Genomic DNA, 22,471 nt, shown 5'->3' with positions numbered 1-22,471 from the left:
AGATTAGGCAAAGACGCTTTTTTTATAAGTTTTAAGAGAAATGGAACCTTTTATAATACCTTTATCGATCCCGTCAATTCAAAAACTTGCTGGAAATCTCCGATTTCTAGCAGAAGGAAGCTATTAAAGATCAAATCACAGAAATAAAAAATGTGATTTTAATGGGATCAAAAAAGAAACAAACCGAAATACAGAACATCTATTTGCATGTTCGAAAATCCAATTCAAATTAACGAATTGTGAAACACCCAAATACACTTTCGCAATTTTACTTGACTTCGGAAACCTTATTGTTGGGCAATATTTTTGAAGATCACAATTTGGAAATTCAGTTGACGTTGATTGAATTTATAGACAGCCCAAAACATATCACATTAAATCTATGTTATTTTTAGTTGTGAACGAAATTCTTCAATTCCTACTTACGAATAGTTTATTGTTTCCTTAATCGAAAGGTCATATTATTGTACAAAATTTTGTTTCGGCATTAAGGGGCCGGTTGTAGCTAACAGTATAATTTGAAACAGGAGGAATCTGAAATGTTTTACTGATGAGCATTTACAGCAATCAGTAAATTTACGTCAAGTTTCAGTTAATTAAAAAAGAGGACCGATTGTCATTTTGACATAAGTTGACTTGCCTTGAGAGTTAGGGAGATTTTTCTGGACTAACTTTCCAGTCAAGTTTCCAATAAAGTTGCCTTAATTGGAAAGCAATATTTTGGCAGCTGGCAAATCAGATGCTTAAAACTTGCCTTACTTTCAAGTCTCTTTTGTCGCCTGAACCTGCCCAATTTTGTTTACTGTTACTTTTATCAGTGAAATTTTTAAGGATTTGATTGGAACAGTAAAAATTGGAACAACTTTGGCAGTCAGCTGTTCAGTAAAATGAAATTTCATTATTAAAAAAAATCAAATTGGTTCTATAAATTAAAAACTTTAAATTCATTGTTTCTTTTTGAAAAAAAAAAAATAAATAACATGTTCCAAAAACTAAAAGGAACATTTTACTGATAGCTATTACCGGCCCATAAGTAAACTCTCGAATTTATAATTTTTAAAATATAAATATAACAAACTTGAAAATAACCCTCCATAAGTTATGGTTTAAAATAACAACTAAAATATATATGAGAGGAAGATTTTATATTTTTTAAATTAAAAAGTACCCATATAACTTTTCAGATTTCCACAACTATCGAAATTCACAATTAATTTTCGGATTAGAAGAGTTATTTAAAGCAAGAATGCTACTGGGAAACTGTTTTTGTACATTTTGAATAACTTTCCAATCTAGAAATTTATTCATAATGTATATTGACCCTGACATAATTTCTGTATATAAATTAATCAAAGGAAAAGTTATAGCTGACATTTTTCAATTAAAACAAAGAACATTGAAAAACAAAAATATAAGTTTAATCTATAAATTAGACAAAGTGTCAGCCAAACTTAAAGCAACTTAATTTGTTGTTTTTATTTTTTGTGTTCACAAAAATAAAAAACACAAACATTTCTTGTACTACATATATGTTGATTTTTATTGTCTGTTAAAAACTAAAGCAACTTTTTTTTTTGAAAAATTCATATTGTAGTAATTTTACTTGATATTAAATTATAAATATTTTATAATTAATTATTTAATTATGTACCCAAACTTTGCATATTCAAAAAAAATAGTGAACAGAAGATCTATAACAACGGGGTCTAGATCTGGACGTTATTGCAATTTTCATTGACCGGGACCAAAAATAATCACCAGTATCAGAAATTCCATTGCAATCGAAAACTCTTACGAATCTCGAAAAAAATACAGAATACGTTCGTAGTAAAAATTCTCATACAATTTTGAATTGCGCACGTATTTCATGATACAATTTTTCTGAATCAGTAAAAGTTTCCGATTACGAGGAATTCATGAAGGCTTAATGGGCAGGTTCAGACAACACAAGGGACTTCATTTGCAGTCAATTTCATCCTTTGAACGTGAATTTGACCAAGGCAACTATTGAGTTTTTCAAGTGTCATGAGTTTCAAATTCAGAACTTTACTTCACAAACTTCTACTTTAAGTTCATAGCACAAAAACTAACAAAAACTTTTAAAAAAAACTTCTCAACCATTTAAAAATTATTTTCAATAAAATCTTTATAAATACGTTCATCGTTCAAAAAATCCGTCATTTTCCCTATACATAAAAAAGGCTCACTAGACTCACCCGAAAATTACAGAGGAATTTCATTCATGAATGTGATTGCAAAAATATTTAGCAGTATACTTGACTGACTTGTAAGACTCGAAAAATGGATCGAACAGAACAATATTTTATCTGATCTACAGGCTGGTTTCAGAAAAAACTTTTCAACGATTGATCACATTTTTACACTATCATCTATAGTCAAAGCGTTGCAAGCATTTAACAAAAAGGTCTTGACTTTAAAGCTGCTTTTGACTTAATCAATAAGAATGCTCTTATTTATAAGTTGACACAAATTGGTATATCTACAAAGTTACTGAAAGTAATTAGATAGATGTACACGGGTACGAAGGCTGCTGTTTGGGATGGAGTGAGCTTTTCAGAATGGTTTAGCACCAGCATAGGAGTCAAACAAGGATGCCCATTTAGCGCTCTTTTGTTCTCGTTATTTATAAATTATGTTGCTGAGGAACTTCCTGGGGGAATAAGAATAGCTAGCTATACCGCGAATGTGTTACTATAGGCTGATGACCTCGTTATACTTTCAGAATCACCCGAAGCTTTACAATTGATGATTAATCGGTTATCTATATATTGTAACAGATAGGGTCTTTCTATCAACACGACAAAATCCAAAATTATGGTATTTGCCCGTACTCAAAGCGCTTATTATGGAAGAAGCTGGAAATATAATGGTACGCAATTGGAGGTAGCAAAAGAGATCAAATATCTAGGTTTGAAATTGAATCGAACATTAAATTTCAAAATTCATTTATCAGAGAAAGCCCAAAGCTCACTAAGTTTAATAGATTTAACATGGAAAAATATCTTCTCTAACAAACAAATTAATTTATCTACAAAATACAAAATATTTAATTTAGTAGTGAAATCTACTCTCTTGTATGCTGCTCAGGTTTGGGGATCAGAAGAATATGAAGAAAACGAAAAATTTTACAGGAATTTTATAAAGAAACTTTTTAACCTTCCTCTGAATTATGCGATATATTTAGAAACAGGACTGCCAAAACTTCTAACAAGCACCCTGAAGTCTCAATCTGACTACATCATCAGAGCATAAGACTTTCAAAAAAACTTCTTTCATATGAGCTGAGAAACGAGGAGAATGGCAATCTGTTGGCAATGAGTGTGGACCGAGATTGGATGATGGTTTCAGCAATGTGAACCATGTGAAAGAACAAATGTACAGCATCATAGAGAAAAATAAGGACATAATGAGGCATTCACTGATAGAAGAAGCTCAAGACCCATTCAGTTGAATAATCTACAGTCAGCTCAGCTATAATCTTGGTGCCAGAAATTATTTCAAAGATTCCTGAGTTATGAAGAGATATCCCCAATCTTTAAAACAAGATGTGAAGTTCTAAGCTTAAATGGAAGACCTTATAATCTTATTTGTAACAAATTGAGTACGTTGTGCAATTTAAAATCAAAAGAAGATTGTCTACATTTCATTGGTATCTGTCCAATATTCTAAGCTCAAAGACGCTACTTTTTCGGGAAAAATACTCTTACCCTATAAGAGACTATAAACATCCTTAACGAGCATGATTAAAAAACATTAAGTACATTTTTGGACGATATTTACAAGTATAGACCTTTATTAATAACAGAATTCTATTAAATTCAAAACATACACAAGTTGAAATATGGTTTGTCAACCTGGCTGACGGCATAGCCATAGCATCTAAATTCAAAAAATTGTATAAAATTTTGTCAATTTATGTAAATAAATGGATTACTTACTTACTACTTAACTAACAAAAACTTTATTGACTACAAAACATTCGTAAGGCAAGATACAAGTCCATCACGATTTGTATTTTGTATTGTAAGGAAATATTACTTATTTCTTTTCCAAATTGACAAGGAATCTTTTTGCACAAAACATTAAATGAAGCTGTGCGAAAATATATAAATAATAGCGCAATAAAGTTCAACTTACAGTTGAAGGAAAAGACAAAGTCAACTGTCATTTTGACAGAAGTAGACTTGACTTGATAGTTAGGGAGATTTTTCTTGTATAACTTTCCATTCATCTTTCCAATGAAGTTGCCTTAATTGGAAGGCAAGTTTTTGGCAGCTGGCCAATCAGATACTAGAAACTTGACTTACTTTCAAGTCCCTAATGTCCTGCCTAATGTTTATTTCTTTAGTTTCTTGAGACTTCAACAGATTCTGCACATGTTTCAATTCAAAAGCATAAGCTAGAAATTTTATAATAAATTATATAAAAAATGTCGAAAATATCCGCTTAATATAAATTTAAAATTACTCTTTAAAAAAAATAGCAAGGAAGTTAATAATAAAATTCATCAGAGTCGCGATAGTTATTATAACAACAAAAATATAAATGCCAACAATAATCCAAGATAAGAATAGAAAGACATAATTAGATTATAAACAGAAAACAAAATAGTCAGTCTAATTCTATGACAGTTGAATATGGAGATACATGTATCTCAAATCCAAAAGAATTTGCAATTCTATTCAACAATTATTTTACTAATGTTGGTAAAACTTCTTTTCCTCGTGATATCACAAACTCTTGTGAATGTTGTAATAGCTTCGGCTCTTCAGAAGTGGTACATAGTGGAAATAGTTTCTTCTTCGAAACAATAAATGGCTTGAAGTACTGAAAACTATAAATACACTGAATCAATCAACCTCAGTTGGCGTTGATGGCGTTTTTAATACAATATTAAACAAACTGCTTTATATTTAGTGTATGTTTTGACGACTATTTTTAATAAAAGTATTTATTCAGGTGTCTTACCAAATGACTTAAAGTCTGCTTTTGTTATACCCATTTTCAAAAAAGGGAGCAAAAAGGATATAAAAAACTACAGACCTATTTCATTATTACCATCAATTTCACACATTTTTGAAAAAAAATATACAAAAATAGAACCCTACGATATCTCAGAAGCAAGAATTACTTTAGCCCCTAACAGTTTGGATTAAGATCGGGAATGTGAACAGAAGATGCTTTATTAAATTTCTGCTGTTTAATACAACAAGGAGTGTACAAAAAAATGAAATGTGCTGCGGTTTTTGTTGACATTACAATAGCCTTTAATATGGTCAGTCACTCTATCATTTTGAAAAAATTGCATGATGTTGATTTCCGAGGATTCATCTACAATTGGTTTGAATCCTACCTGTGTAAAAGGTCTCAGATAGTCAAAGTAAGTAATGTTCTAAGGGATTCCATTGACATTAAATTGGGTGTCCCACAATGGTCAATTCTTGGGCCTTTTAGTCAGTAACAAATCCAAAATTATGATGTTCAGCAATGAACTTCATGGACTAAATGACATAAAATTATTGTTCCATGCTCCGTCTTGTTCTAGCTTCAATTCTGTAGTAAACTGCTGCAGTACATGCTTCAATATATAGAAATAGTGAAAGATTTTAAGTATTTAGGTGTCAAAATTGACCAACATATAAAATGGTCTGAGCAAATTATGGATTTAAAGCAATATCTTCTTTCAACCGTAAGATGCTTTTATCAAATGCACCTCCCCAAACTGATACAATAAGGTATCAGTTGTTGGGGAGGTGCATACTTAAACAAAATCCAACAATTAACAGTTCTTCAAAAACGTGTCCTAAGAAAAATATGCAACGCTGCCTTCTTCACTCCCTCTTCAGATTTATTTAGACAAACAGGTATTCTACCAGTAAGACACTTGTTTAATTTTAAGGTTTTGGAGATATTTTTTATGAGGAGTGGTTATTTGGAAAGCCCTACACTTTTTAGGATTTCTTACACTATCGTCTCTCGCAAAATATACAAAAGTCTTCCAGCTGAATTACGAAGCATTAGAAACCGTCCACAGTTCTTAAAATCCGTTAAATTATGGCTTCTTAATTTCGATACTTATAATATTGAATCTTTGTTAAACTACGTCATAAGATAATATTTTATCTCTTTATTTATTTGCGTAGATATATAATAATTAAAATATTGTTTATGCAGTTCAAATAAATCATAGCGATCAATTCATAAGAAACTTTTTTCCCTGTTTCTGTATCTTTATCATATTCGTTATTTATAATATGTCCTCCTCACAATATAAAAATTTGTAAATGTGGAATTAATTCAATTTTAACTTAAAATTCAAATGCTACAACCTATTCCCTCTAATTAATTGTACAAAATACACATTAAATTAGAAATAAGATATCTAAAAATTGTTAGGAGAATATGATATTAATAAATAATAATAATATCATAATTATTCACTTGAAACCGTATTTTTAACTTTCCTGAAGTATCCTTCTACATTTCTTAGCTTACAATTGCCGTGATGACCAAACCACAACTTTTCCCTGTCGATTTGCCTTTAAGCATCAAAGACTTCAAAAAATTAAAGTATTTACAAAAAAACTACTTTTATGGGCGTTTTCAAAATTGAATGGTTCATGTGCAGTAAGTACTATTCTTAAGAAATATAAAACTTTGAGTGAATTCGTATAGCAATTGCATGTTCCAAAAATTTGGGAGTATCCTTTCTTAACAGGATACTTCAGAAAAGCTTAGACATGTAGTAAAAATTTTCAGCATAGTCTCTTGATTTAAAACACAACCAGAATCTGTTAAAGATTCTAGATTGAAAAGAAAATCTCAAAGGACTGTAAAATAGGATATGATTTTTTTCTACAAAAAATGAATGAAATTGGACATGTTTTTTTTTCTCCAGTAAACTGCAATAGTGTTTTAAAGACTGCATTGTATTGTATCTTCTGGACACGATGCTAGGGATTTGCAAAGTGTTGATACATAATAAAAGTTTAATCACAAAATATTTAAAATTGAATACCAAGTATTATTACAATATGAATTTTTCTAAAAAGCTGCTTTAGTTTTTTTGGTCAGACAGAAAACGATAATTTTACAAAAAAGAGAAAAATGAAAAACAACAAATTATGTTAGTTAAAAGTTTTGGCAAACTTTGTATGTGCCAGACTAATAGAAAAAAAAAATAAAAACATTTAACACTCAATCTCAATTTTTATTTAACTACAAAATCAAAATAATTAACTATAAATTTAAGATATGTGTTGATACATACAAACAGAAATATCAAATAATTATTATTTATAATAATTTAATAACATATAATATAGCAACAAATTATATTTAACATCAAAATAAAAGATTTTCTCTTGTTTTTTTTTTGTTTATAAATGTTTGCTGTGTGCGCTGATAAATTACAAAAATTAAATTTTATCATGTTTATGAATAAATACAATTTTAATAAATGAACACAAAAAAAGAAAAATATAATGTTTTCTTTTTTGTGTTCAGTTAATGACAAATACAAAATACATTTGAAAACAAAACTCAAAAAATTCAACAAACAAACAAATAAACACAAAAAATTGTTTAAATATTCAATTTACAATATTTATGTATGAATGTGCGTCTAAATGAATTTCAAAATTGGCAATAAGTATAACAATTTCAATAATCTATTACTAAGCTGAGCTTGAGATGCACGAATGACTTTTTAGTGTCAATTTTCTTTTTGACAAACAAAACATCGCACCTTGTCAATTCAAAGTTAAGTTAAGATAAGTTTTTCATGTAGCGCGGAAGTTTGAGCAGATTTGAAAAATCAAAAAAACTTAAATATGCTTTTAGTTCATATTTCGGAACATTATTAGTCAAAAAATTGATTATTCTAAGTTTCTAATGTCTTTGATTGGACTTAAAAAAAAGTCATCTATGCATCTGGGAGCTTCTACTGTTACAATAGTTGATTTTTTCTTTTATATATTTTTGAAAATATTTTATTTTTTAAAAGTTGTGTATTCAAAATGTTATTTTTTTATTTTATGATTTTTAGTTTTTATTTTGTTGTAACAGAAAAAGGGCACTTAAAATGAATTTATATTTGCTGTTGTTTTAATTTATTTTTTTTTTTAAATACAAAACTATAAGCATCGTTTTATTTATTGGTCAGGATTCTTTTTTCTACTTGCGAGCGATAAAAGACCCTTTATTGCCTCTGTTGCTGTGCGCGACGTTTTCGCTGTAGAAATTAAAGTGGAACTATTTGTACTCGAGCTATCACCACTTCTTGTTGTTGATGGTGGATTTGATATGGGAAATTTTCGAGTAGATCCCTTTTCATGTGGTAAATTGAGCGGATCACGAACTCGTCTCAAGTCGTATTCGATGTCGGCGATTTTACGCTTCAGTAAGTTATATTCTTCGATGTCGAATCGCTTCTTTTTGGCACGTTTGTGTAGTGTAAGGAGGAATTGTCGGTCCTTAACTTCAGGAAAATTATATTCCTAGAATCGAAAAAAATATGAGTCATACCTTTGAAATAAATAAAAATAAATTATACCGTGTTTGTTGTGCAAAAATACGCATAGGCAGCCATCGCTGTGCCATAGGTTACGAAATAGGTTACGGGTTCCATAATATCCCAAGAGTACTCCCACCAGGTGAGGCGAGCCAATATTCCAAATTGTACTGACATAAAACCTAGACCGGCCCATGTCATGAAATTAGCTCTACGTGATGCTTCCGCGCTCAGTTCTGTTTTTCTCTGAAAAATAATGCAAATAGTTTTGCAATTGAATAAATTAAAAATGCAAACAAAGAACAACACAAATTTATATAAATTGAATCTCAAAAAAAGGATAATTTTATTGTTAAATATTTGATATAACGATTTTCAATTAAGTTAGCCAACATTTTTGTTTTATGTGATGACAATTATTATTGTTTAATAATGATAATTAGTGAGACTATAAATTAGTGCTGTTTCGATACTACACAGTGGTTAATTTTGGTTTTGATGTTTTAATTAATTTTAATTATTTATGATTTTGGTTCTTGTGTATTTATTTATCCGGTTGGTTGTGGGTTTCAATGGAAATATTTATATACAATAATTCAAAAGTTTTGTAATTTGTTTAAATATTAAGTTGATTGGGAAAGTTTAATGGAATTTAAGAAATTTAAACACTGAGTTTTTCGAAAAGTTAATGTTTTAAAGTATTGAGATCAGCAAAAATATTGTTAATTTGATAATTCAATGAGATGAATTGATGTGACTTGAAGACTTATTTTACTTACCTCTTCCAGAGGACTCAGCTGATGTTTAAGTTCTTCTAACTTACTTTCTAATTCTTCTTCTTTGTGCAAATGATATTCTCCTACTTGTAATGTTTCGTATAACTGAAATAAAAATAAAATAATGAATATTAGTTTTTATTTAATGAATTTATAAAATTAAATTTAAATTACTTACTTGTTCAACTAATGCTCTAACATCACCTAATTTTGTTAAATCTTGTGGAGAGATTCGTTCTCTTTCTGGAGGAACTACTTTGTATTTTTTATCGTTAATATTCAACCTGCAAAAAAGATATGTATATATTTAATTCTTTTTAAATAAAATAATTTAAAAGTTTAAATTTTAACTGTTCAAAAAAATTATTTATACATATATAGATGCTATTTTAATATGGGAAACGTTTTTGTGACTCGGTTAAAATTTTAAGGTAAAAGCTGATCTGATTCGAACAATAAATGTTTTCGAAAACATTTATGATTTTATGTTTTTTAGATCTTTAGTTTTCTGAACTTTGGGATTTTTGGGTTTCTGGATTTGGAACTTCAGAATTCTATCTAGCTAATTATAAGTTCTTAGGAAAAGTGCGATATGAATATTGATGATATCGTTACGTTGTAGAACGTTTTAAAATGGCCTTAGATTTCGGGATTTCTGAATTTTTAAGAAGAATATCTGTTTTCTTTTTTTGGAGGTTCTGTAGGCCTTGAAGCATAATGCTTCGAAATGAATAATGACAAATCAAGTCTAAGGTTTCGGGTTGTAGGTATTTTGTGTTTCCCGAACTGTAATTTTTGTTCATCTGAAATAGGAATATGTTTCTATTTATTACTATGAAATGAATGTTGATGAATTAGGTCCCTACTAAATTTTAGAATTTACAGGATTTTGTATTTTTTATGTATATAGATTTTAGAATTTTACTAGAAGAACTTAGCGATTCTGAAAAAGCCCTTGGAACACAATATATAACGACAAGAATTGTTCTGTTTGGTTATCTATGGATCTCGATATTAAAGGCCCCGAAATTTCAATCACTGACTGTGTTTGAAACATGTTGCTAAGAAGGCACCAATATAAAAAAAATCCGATCACTACCCTTGACGACTACTTTATTTTGCAAAAGTTCTAGAAACTGAGCATTTGTACCAATATTTTTAAAAATGGTTCGATATACGCAAATATTGACAGTATTTTAGATTTTAACGATTTTGAAGTTCTATATTTCGTGATTTTTTGAAAAATGGAGTAAAGAATGGCCTGACAAATCCGGATACCTGAACTTTGAGTTTTAATGCTTTTTTTATCTTTTTTTCTTGGGACTACCGAAAGAGAATCACTCATTGAGTTTGTATTATGTTTACGAATGTTTCGATACAATCTGGACTAAAATAGTGGGTTTTTGTGATTTATTTTTGGGTTTTGTTGTTTCTAAACTTCAGATTTAGTTGTTCCAAAATATGAATTTCCTCTTCAGAATTGCCTAATATAATTATTGAATTATTGGGGCCTTAACACGATCTAAGATTATTGAATTTCAGGATTTAAGGTTCTGAAAGTTATTAATTTTCGGTATATTAGTTTTTAGAACTTTGCGTTTTCTAAATTTCGTGATTCTGAAAAAAGATCCAAAGCTAAGCTATAACTATATGGTTTTGGGATTATATTTTAAGAATGACTCTATATAAATATTGAGAAGGTAATGGGTTTTTATTATGTTTGGATATTGAAGTTGTGGTTTTTAGGTTTTCGGATTTTCATTTTTTTGATATTTGCTTGCACGTTTTTTAAAATATAGTCTTAAAAATGGCTACTCCACATACAAGTTTCTGATATATGGATTTTTAGGATTTTTTTGTTTTCAGTTTTGTGTTGAGTCCTGAAACATAATCACTAAGTGTTTAAAAAAACATAAATATTGACAAATCCGAGATTGAAATAATGAGAATTTTTGGTTTTCAAGAGCTTGAGGTTTCGTGATATAAAATATCATGAAATTTTAATTACGTAATGTATTTAGAAGACGTTCTTATTTGGACTCGTATTGAAAATGTGGCGTTTTTATTTTTGATTTTAAGGATAGTAGTTTTTGGTTTTGGAGATACTTTATAAAGCTCTGAAACTTTATTACTGAATCTATTTGAAAAATGTTAATAAAAGGCTTAGGCTTGCTTACTGGCAAAATAACAGCTTCCCGATTTAAGGCTTTTTGATTATTTAAGATTTCTGGATAGAATGATTTCTGAAATTCTGTTTTTTTTTCGGTTCCGAGATAGGACTCGATATTTTGTCACATCATATTATATTCAGAGCATGATGTTATGAATAATCCCACATAAATGTTGAAAAATGTTACTAGATTTTAGGTTTTGCTTTTATAAATGTAAGACAACATTTGACAACATCTGTCTTACTTTAGGCCACAAAAAATACCAATACCACAATAATTATTTTGTGGTTTTCAACCTCTTTTTCCATTTGTTTATGACAACACTTTGATGCAGACAAATTTTATATTTGCCCCCAAGGTTCAAACCCGTCATGTTCATTATCCTTTGCTGAATAAGTACAATTTAATTCAATAAATAAACGACAGTGTAAATGACTGACAAGAGCACACATACATTAATCGGATATAGCCTAAGGGAGGAGGTAAATTTTGTTTTTCCAAAGGAAAAAAAGAAAATATCAAAATCAGCCTGATATTTTGTTTTATCCTATATCATCAAGATATGTCTCTACATATGTACATATACATTTTTGTTTATATTATTTGTAAGTAGGAGATGAAAAATTGATTCTGATATCCAGAAAAATATTACACTTGCACAGCTATGTCCCAAATAATAGGCACAAACATTAATTTTTGGTTATTAGGTCTTTAGCACTTGCATAAGGTAATATCTTTTAAATGTAAGCATTTAATTTAATGGTAAATATGTGGTTAGTGTTTTTTTTAATTTGTGACTTTTAAAAAGTAGAATTGATTGCAACATTTAACTAATGTTAAAAATATTAGTTTTTTTTTATTTGCTGGTGGATTATGTTTGAAAATCTTAAATTTAATTTCATTAAATGGATTGAGATTTTCCACATTTTTGAGATACTTTTTTAGAGAAAAGTCTACAATGGAATGGTTCTCAGTGAGATTAAGGTTGTTGGATGGTTAAAATTAACTAAATTTTGGTTATTAACAATCAAATAATACGATTTTTAAGTCAATCTACAGAAAATATCTTAGAAACTCGATAAAGGGAATATAAAGTAAAAAGTTAATGATGAAAAAGAGAATTCTTAATTTAGCTGTTCGGATTCGGCATATAAACTGTAGGTTCCTTCCATATCTGACAACATTACTCCCACACAGGAATGGTTGAGAGTTGTAAGTCACAAAATAAACGACTTTTTCTAAATTATTCCATCCATAACAGAGACTTGACACACGGTCACCCAAGAAAAGTAACCATTAAGTATGATATAGTTATCTCTAAGATTCAACATTGATCTTATGAGCTTAGGGTTAAACGCTCATCATATTTTTCAACTAGTTTTAAATAAATTCATTTTTTTGTCCATACTTTAAAAAACATTCTTTCCCTCCCTTACAACTTTTGAGCTTCGTGGTGTATGTTGTTTAATTTGGCGAAATAAATCCGCTTCCGAGTACGTCGGTATTTTTGCAATTGCATTTTCTATGGAGGGAAGACCCAGAGGAAAATTGCGTGTCATTACCTCGCTGCAGATTTCACTGGTCAGCATTCCCCTTTGCATTCTTTTACATTCTTAAGTGAACACAAGATTTTAAGTGTCAAATGCATTGCAGGTTTCAAAAGTATGTAGTTGAATTTCACTTAAGAATGTAAATACTTCAAGTGAATAAAAAGACTTCACGTGAATACACAGATTGAATGCAAAGACTTCATGTGAATGCAAAGACTTCATGTAAATGAAAAGACTTCAAGTGAATGGAAAAACTTCAAGTGAATACACCGACTTTAAGTGAATGCAAAGACTTCAAGTGAATGTAAAGACTTCAAGTAAATACACAGACTTCAAGTGAATGCAAAGAATTGAAGTGATTGAGAAGACTTCAAGTGAATGCAGAGACTTCAGGTGAATGTAAAGACTTCAAGCGAATGAAAAGACTTCAAGTGAATGCAAAGACTTCATGTGAATGAAAATACTTCAAGTGAATACACAGACTTCAAGTGAATGCAAAGATTTTAAGTGATTGAAAAGACTTCAAGTGAATGCAGAGACTTCAGGGGAATGCAAAGACTTCAAGTGAATGAAAAGACTTCAAGTAAATTCAAAGACTTCAAGTGAATAAAAAGACTTCAAGTGAATACACAGATTTAATTGAATGCAAAGACTTCAAGTGAATGAAAAGACTACATGTGAATGAAAAGACTTCAAGTGAATGCAAAGACTTCAAATGAAAGCAAGGATGCGTTAAAAGACTTCAAGTGAATACACAGACTTCAAGTCTGCAAGGATGAATGAAAAGACTTCAAGTGAATGCAAGGGCTTTAAGTGAATGCAAAGACTATGTAAATGCAAAGAATGCATGAATTCTCAAATGAATGCAATCAGTTGAATTTATTCATAAAATATTGCATTCTTTTACAAGCATGATTTCTACAGGTTTTTTAGAATTGTGTTTTCTCTTTCTGTTAAGATATGTTTTAGTATAAATGGATTAATTTAAATCAGATGTTTTATATCAAAAATGGATAAGCTTTAGATTTCCTTAGTGTCTCTGTAGTTAATTCAAAATCAATTCCAGATCAAAAAGGTATTTAAAAGATTTAAGTTGTCCTGAATTTGAATCTCGCCTTATAACTTTTCTATCACATCAAGTTTTTAAAATATGCCTCTTTAAACATTTTTTAGACATGAATAAACCGTGTTTTTAAAGTTAAGATAAAACAGACAAAAAATTTTAACAACAAATTGTGTGAACAATGATCATTTTATTATTTTCATTAGTGTCTGGAAAATCTCATTGTTTATGTCTTCATATAAAGTTTTAAGAAACCTAGAATTTAATGATTTCATATTTTAAAAATATACTTTTCGGAGTTGCTTTTAAGTGCTTATTTCGGATCTTAACTTTGATCTTAACTCTGAAATGATCAAATTTTGAAAATAATTATTTAATTTTTGTTTTCATATTTCAAAAACTAAAATTACTTTCAAGTCGTTTTGTACTTTTTTTTTTGTTAAAGTCATTTAAGCTTAATGAGATTCCGTGTGTCCTTAAGATTTAAGCAAGAAACGTAAATTCTAACAATTTATGAACATTTTATAACTGATATAAATGTCTTAACAGATTATTGAAGAAAGGGATTATAGGTTCCGAAAACCATCGAGAATGTGTATTTGAAAAAAACTACTTCATGAGTTCTTAAAGGTAATGTCTTAACATTTTACGGAACAGATTGGTTTTGAAATCAAATTTTCGCAACTCGATCACCAGTTCTTTCTGGAGTCTGGATTTTCGAAATTCTGCGGTTTCTGGATTTTGGATTTTCGAAATTTTGAACTTAACCCATTTTAAGGATGGATACCTTCTCATTTCTTTCGTTTTTTTCTATTTGTATGACTTAAAATTCTTGCAGACCTTCGGAACTTATTTCAAAATCTCACTTATGAATATTTTCCTATAATCCAGAGTGCTAAAAAGACTACAAAACAACTCAGACATAATTTAAAAATCCAGTTTAAAAACCTACCAAAACATTGATTTTTTTAACCATAAAATAGTGTTTCATGAGATTTTTCTTCAAGAGTGTTTCTATTAATTGACCATAGCTGTTTCTGGCAAGACTAAATAAGATAAAACACAAGGCGACGAGGAGCCATCTTAAAAGAAAAACCCACGACTTATCAACACCTCAGGACACAAATTACCTATATACAGAATTGTTGTTGTGTGCCATTGATATTAAGTTGTATATATTATTTATCTTAAATGTCATCTTTTGTCGTCTTCTGATTGTGACATATATTGATATCATCACTGTCACTTGAGACCTCAAGGTTCTTTCTTTTTATTTACATGCTAAAAGGGTATTATTAAATTTATTTCTTCATTCTTCTGAATGAATGAAGAAGGTACTTGTATTTCCACATATGACGATGGAAGTGAAAAGAACCAAAAAGAAGACGAAGAAGAACTTACCAAAATGGTTCATCCATAAGACTTTCTATGCTACATGTTGAGGCTATCCGCACTCCTTCGTCATTTAATATTATCACTCTGTCAACTCCACGATCTTCTAATTTTAACATTTCAATTAGGTTAAATACTTTGTGTGATATAGGCTTGAGGGCGAAACGACATTTTTCGTTTCGACTTGGCAGCGGAACGGTTATGTGTGGCAGGCCTTGAATATATTTTATGGTTACTTCTCCTGGAAAGAAAAAAATTAAAACAAAAAAAAAACATTACAAAAAGGTCATTTGTGTGATTTTATGAAATATAAATTAATAATTCATAGACTTTGAAAAGAGTGCTTTTATAATGGCGGAAAGGCAATTTGTCCAAACTCATTAAATCCATAAAGAAAACCATCCTTTTAGCAACGGGTGTTTTTTTTAGAGATATAGAACTTTCAGTTGGCAACACTATTTGAAATGGTGACTATTTTGACAGCTGTCAAGTGATTTTTTAAGTTTGTATTTCAAATATGTACGTATCACCCAGTACGTCCATTTTACGGTCAACATTTTACAGTCAATAAACAAAACTGCAGTCTTTGAAGTGGTGATAATTGTCAAATGTGTCTTTAGGCTCCGTTGCAACCACAAAAGGTGTCTCTTTGATAGTGATAGGGAATTGATTTTATGCTTTTACGCGAAAAAGTTTTCTGGCATTTGCTAATGTTGAACTTTAAGCAATTTTTGGTACACCAGGTTTAGAAACTGTCGAAATTTATTTGGAGGAGAGGTATGTCATTATGTGATGAAATGATTTTCAAACATTTTGTACCGTTAGTGTGAAAGGATATTTGACAATGTTTAATGACCATGTCAACGTTGTTAATTGTAACGATAAAGAGAAGGAGGCCTAAATGACTACCTTGGGGGACACCAGAAGTGTCTATAATAGGATTGGAATGTGCGGATCTGAATCGGACATAATATTCCCGATTCTCACGGTAAGAAGTAATTCAATTTAGGAAAACTTAAGGAGGAGTGTTTGAAGACCATAAGATTATAAGCAATTTGGTTTGTTGAAGTCAGTGGAGATAGAATGAACTTTATTCCCGTTTTCTAAGGCTTTTTGAGTTAATGAAACACACTGTAAATTTTTGTGGTGGTAGATCTTCTTTTCAAGAACCAGTGCTGAGCTGGGGTCGTTAGGGATCTGCAATTGAAGCTGAGAAATTTATATAAAACGCTTTTGCCTACCCTTTCGGTTTCTTCTTTTGAATTGGACTTATAAAAGATGTCACATTAGGCCTACAGATTAGACTACTTCGCACCAGCTGTAGCAGTCACATGTCAGTTATCATGCTTAAATTATAATGTCGGAAAACGATCTTCCGTGTAAGGTAAATTATACGTCAATTTGTTTTATTCCTTTTAAACGTTATATAACTTTAAAAAAACACCCTTTACATCCGCACTTCACATCTCATAAAATTGAAAATAATATTTTTCGCAATTAACCTTTTTTTAATGATTTCTTTTTCTAATAAGGAAAATCTAAACATCAACGCGAAACACCGTCATTATTTTGTAATTCAAACTTGTTAAAAGTGTTAAAAAATTTAAAACATCCTCAAAACCATAAGAACACTAAAGGTGTTCCAATACCCTTCAAAATGAGAAGAAACTCTTCAAAAAACTATGAAAAACCTGGCTTTTTGTTCTGCATGATGATGATGGAAAAGTCGTGAGACGCGGCTCGGCGCGTGACATACATTTTTAAGAGCTCCTCAAGAAGCTCTTTAAAAAACACAGAAATATTTCCCTAAAGAGCCTTTTTGTTTTTGTTGTTGTCGTTGTGTTGAATATGGTAGAAAATTTAAACCTTTAAACCTTTTCGCCTTTTAACAACATTAGGGTGTACTTGACAGATAAATAGCACTGTGCTTAACACACACATACATAAAGCTTATATACACGAGTTTAAAATGTTTCAAGTGGAAATAATTAAAGTTTCTTTTGTCTTCTATCAGAATACAGAAGAGTACGCACATTCATCCTAAAGTACCTTACCTATAGTTGCAGGTAGTTAAGCTGTGTTAGGGTAGAAGTTTTTATCTCTTGAACTTATAAACGAGGTACGACAACGACGCACGGCGGCGGCGACGACGACGCGACGAATGAAAGTAACTGGAAAATAATAGCTTTTCAAATTGTGGGTAGTTTTTAGCTATAGAAACATAATCAAGGACATTTTTAAACTTTAGAGTCGTTAAATAGTTTCTTGTAGGTTCTTAATGTTACCTGTTTATATTTTAATTGTCGTCGCGTTGCTGTAGTTAGGTACAGGATTTAAAAAAATTATATGTTTATAAAACTATGATCGGCTGAAAATTTATATTTAAGAGATTAAAAGGACTTAACGAGGTTGTTGTGAAAATGAAATTAGTTTCAGCACTTCTTTTAGCAACAACACAATGTTTAGATAGGATGGATCTAAACTGTCAGAGTGGTTCGAAACAACGGCAGGCATTCCAAAAGAATGTATTTTGAGCCCTCTGATATTCCGTCTGTTTACAAGTATTCCTGATATTCTACCGGGTGGTGTAATCTTTTTTTTACAAGTTTTGCTCAATGCTGACGATTTGATATTACAAGCCGACAATCCGTTTTCATTGCAACTTCAAATTAATAAACTACAGTCGTACTTTCAAACATGGGATCTAAAAATTAAGGTTCAAAAAACAAAAGCAATGATATTTGAAAACCGACAATGTAGAAGAGCTCCTGAAGAAGCCTGGAGACTTGGTAGCGAACGCGTTGAATGTGTACGTGAATTTAAGTATCTATCTTTTCCAAGCACGCCAAGAACAAAATCAGAGAAGCTTGGTTAGCATTTAATTCAATGTGGCCGACTATTTTTGCAAATCCCGTAAAAATTCAAGGTTTTTAATGCTACAGTCAACACCTGTATGTGCTATAAAAAGCATTTGGGGTTACTCCGTTCGAAGAGCATTTTTTGTTTACCGAACTCCACGCGCGCCGCCGTCGACCTACGCGATTCATGTCCAAATAGGATTACCACCAATCTATATAAGAAACCTTAAGGCTACTTCAGACTATTATACGAGAGTGATGAGAATTAGTGATACTAGTCTTCATAAATTGATATTGGTTAGACTATTGCAAACAAATGCATCACCTTTCAAGGAATGGCGCTATCTCATGAAATCTGCAGGAGTGGCATGATTTTTCTGCGACTATCATCTCAAGAATAGATTGCGCAATATTCGATCAACACTTGACCATAGCATCATTGTCTTCTTCTAGAAATATTTATAGTAAACTCAATTACCGAATACCTACGGAAGAAAGCTATTTTAATGTTTTTAAAGTACGAGTGGAAATTCTCAACCTTAATTTCATCCCCCATTAAAATCATTAAAATTGCAAAAAAAAAATTAAAACTCTCGCTTCTCATCCGAAATTGTAATAATTAAATTTACGTACTTAACTATTTACATTAAAAATCTTCTTTGTAAATTTCTGTTTAAATTTAGTAATTATTTCAATTATATTTCTTTCTTTTTTCCTTTTTTTATTAGTTTATTTTGTGATGTAAACTCCGGCAGACGGCAGACCGTATTCTTAAATGAACTTTATACAAATTTAAATTGAAAAAATAAAGAATTTTATAATAATAATATACCTTAAAGATAGAATTTTGAAAACTCATGGAAAGAATGTGATTGATATCGTTTTTCATTGATATTTGTATATCGTTCTCTTTATAATGAAATAAACATTCATTGATTTCTAAAAATACTCTTTTCTCAAAAATCAAAATGAAACATTTCATTATAAAACTCTGTGTTTCACTATTTTTAATTTTTCATAAACCTTTTTGAAATGTACATATGTATTTTCGAAAAATATGTCTTAAGCTTTAAAATTTCTTACTCTTTTCATGTCTTTTTCTTGTGGAAAATTTCATGAGAGATTTTTCAACGTGATTACTTTGTTGAATCTGACAGGTGCAACTTTTTTAAAGAATTCTGTCTTAATTTTTTGCATTGAAACAAAAGTTTTCCGCCAAATTTCTACTTTTAAAATGAAAAGTGATTTTTAATTTGAATTCTTTAAGAAAAAAGGAGATGGGATGCGACCCACACTGATAACTTCCCATCCCGTCCTACGATTTATCTTCCTTTAAAGTTTGTAGGTTTTCGTGTTGGATTAAAAAAGTTGTCAGTTGAATTCTTTGAAGTTAGGCACAAAGGACTTAAGTCAGGAACTGGGAAATCCGGCTCAATGTACTTGATACGTTGATTTCAAAATAAAGATGAATTTTACGGTCTTAATAATAACATTTGCATTTTTGTGGCACTCAAGTTGTTAGTATTAAACGAAAGAGACAAAGAGAACGTTATACCGAAATAAAAATCTAAAATGCAATTTTTTGACTTAAGACCATTTTACCGAACGTCAAGGAATTATTCTTAAACATTTAAAAATTACCAACAATATTTTTCATATAAAGAAATGGTTTAGTTTAAAAATCTACCTTTGTTAAATAGATTTTTAGTCGAACACAAATTTTTACCAATTTTAGTAGCAGTCGAAACTAAATTCTTACAAAGTTTTAGTATTGTTTTTGTTTAGGTTTTTATTTTTTTGTAAGTAACTATCAATTAGATTTTTCTCAAAACTTTACTAAATGTTGAAAACAATATTCTTCAAAAGGTAAAAGTTGTCTAAAGCCAAATTCTCAAAGTTTTGAAAATACATTTGTTTTGAAAATAAATTTTTAACAACTTTTATTAATTTTTTTAGGTTTTTAAACATTTTTCGAATGTTGAAAACAATATTTCTTGTAAGTTTAAATAAAATGGAAGCTATAATCTCAAATTGTTGAAAAGATATTTGTGTCGAAAATCAATTTTTACCAACTTTTATTTATTGTTTTTTTAGGTTTTTATTTTTTGTACAAAAACTGGCAATTCGATTTTTTCAAAATCTTACTGAATTTTAACGTCAATATTTTTAAAAAGATAAAAGTAGTTTAAAGCCAAAGTCTCAAAGTTTTTATAAGATTTTTGTGTCGAAAATCAATTTTTACTAACTTTTGTTAAATTTTCTTTTAAGTTTTTATTTTTTGTAAGAAAACTGTCGATTCGATTTTTCTCAAAATTTTACCGAATGTTGAAAACGATATTTCTCATAAGATAAAATAGGTTTGAAGCCATAATCACAAGTTTTTAAAAAGATGTTCGAGTCGAAATTCAATTTTTACCAAGTTTGAGTAATGTTTTTCTTAGGTTTTTACATTTTATAAAAATTGGCAATTTTTTCGTTGCACAAAATTGTTTTGGAGATGAAATTATTTTTATTTCGTAAAATTTTCGAGGTTTTTTTTCCAAACAAACGCTAACCTACGTACGCACAGACATCTTTCCAAAAATCTTTTGTTTCGACTCTCGCACATTGAATCGTCGAGAAATGTCAAAATTTTCAATACAATAACTTCCTATGGGAAGTTAAAAAGTTTAGTATTTGCTGTTAAATGTGAAATGCTTTGAAATGTCAAATTCAACAAAGTCAAAATTTTGCGTTGAGTTGAAATAAAACAATCAAACTTCATTTTAACAGAAATTCAAATAATGTTTAGAATTAAAAAAAAATTTATTGTTCAGTATTTTAGAACCCTGATCTGAGGCGTGTTGAAATCAATAGCAGACTAAAGGGTTTCCAGAGCACAAAAACCAGTCACACATAGTTTCGTGTCGATTTGTTCTAGTTTCTTTATATTTACCACCAACGGAAACCTATCCTCAATATATCAACTCTTTTTTTGGAATCATTTGGCTAAATCCCAAGGAAAAATAATTAGATTTCCCTTGTAAGCACCTAATTTTTGTAATCAAAGAAAAGAAAATTATTCAAGTCACAATCCTAAATAATTGGCAACCAACAACAAAATGTTAGTAGGTAACATTTGTTTAGTTTGATCTCTTGATTACGCGTATCAATTTCTTCTATTTTATATACCACGGCTTTTTCTTTATAGGCAACAAAAGACTTTATGCGTCTATTATAAGGAAGGGTTTATTGTGGCAGTGGCAGCACGTAAACGGGTGCTCCACCGCCACAGTCGCCGTCGTCGATGGCAAGCCCGTGTATAATTTCAATAATCATTCTGACATTGAATTGTGTCGTTATAGGAGTGCGAATGCCAAGAGCAAGACCGAGAAACTTTTATAGAGGAAGAACTGAAAGAACAAGTTTAATTCGACGAACCATCAAGCATCTCGTTCAATGGTAAGTCGATACTTGATACTTGAACTCGATAGCAGGGAAAAAGATCAATAATTCCAAACACAAAATACGAGCATAGAAATTCATTTGAAGTGCATTTCTTCTCGTTTTCGAACTCAATTTCTAGGAGACGATGAGTATATTTGCTGAACTGATGAACCCATTGAAAAAGATTAAAAGTCTTGTTATGAGCAGACAATGTTTATTATGTTAACAAAAAGAGGAGGGGACCTGGTTTGGTGTTGGAATTAAAAGGATTTCATCTTTTCATCTCATTGACAGTAGGGGGATAAAATGTCTTTCTTCTGTCTGAAATGGGTAAACGATACTTTTTTTTTGGATAGAAATAGAAAAGCTCATACTCCTAATCCCAAGTTAAGATGTTTATCTAACTTTGGGTGTTATTTTTATAGACTTTTGTGTATAAAGCGCATGTTGACAAACGATGATGTCTAAAGAGGAAACTGTTTGTGACAGATAACTTAGAGGAGGAGATGAAGAAGGATATATTTTGCTTTTTGGATTGTATATAGTGCAGATAAATATAAAGAAACATTTTGATGAGAGATGAAAGGAATAATAAACTAAGGTAAGTATGTAGTGAATTAGAATTGACAAAGGTTGCGTGACAAATTCGAACTGACACGACATCAACAATCCTTGAATCCTTGTTAAAATGCTTTTTGCTTA

At 30.0% G+C, this 22,471-nt stretch overlaps 1 protein-coding gene across 1 annotated transcript in view; it reads right to left on the bottom strand.

Annotated features, from left to right (window-relative positions):
• Positions 1–7,938: 7,938 nt before the first annotated feature.
• LOC129946309 (calcium uniporter protein, mitochondrial) overlaps positions 7,939–22,471 on the bottom strand; it is a 315,499-nt gene continuing 300,966 nt past the window's right edge. Inside the window, exons 3-7 of the mRNA XM_056056446.1 lie at positions 15,495–15,726; positions 9,488–9,593; positions 9,313–9,414; positions 8,576–8,779; positions 7,939–8,519 (exon numbers count right to left, since the gene is read on the bottom strand). Of these exons, the coding sequence (XP_055912421.1) occupies positions 8,175–8,519; positions 8,576–8,779; positions 9,313–9,414; positions 9,488–9,593; positions 15,495–15,726 (989 nt within the window). The 3' untranslated portion in view covers positions 7,939–8,174. The remainder of the gene's footprint in view (positions 8,520–8,575; positions 8,780–9,312; positions 9,415–9,487; positions 9,594–15,494; positions 15,727–22,471) is intronic.

This window comes from Eupeodes corollae, chromosome 2, assembly GCF_945859685.1.
Source record: "Eupeodes corollae chromosome 2, idEupCoro1.1, whole genome shotgun sequence".
NCBI lineage: Eukaryota > Metazoa > Arthropoda > Insecta > Diptera > Syrphidae > Eupeodes > Eupeodes corollae.
Note: the sequence above shows the minus strand (reverse complement) of the source record. Positions and strands in the feature narration are given on the sequence as shown.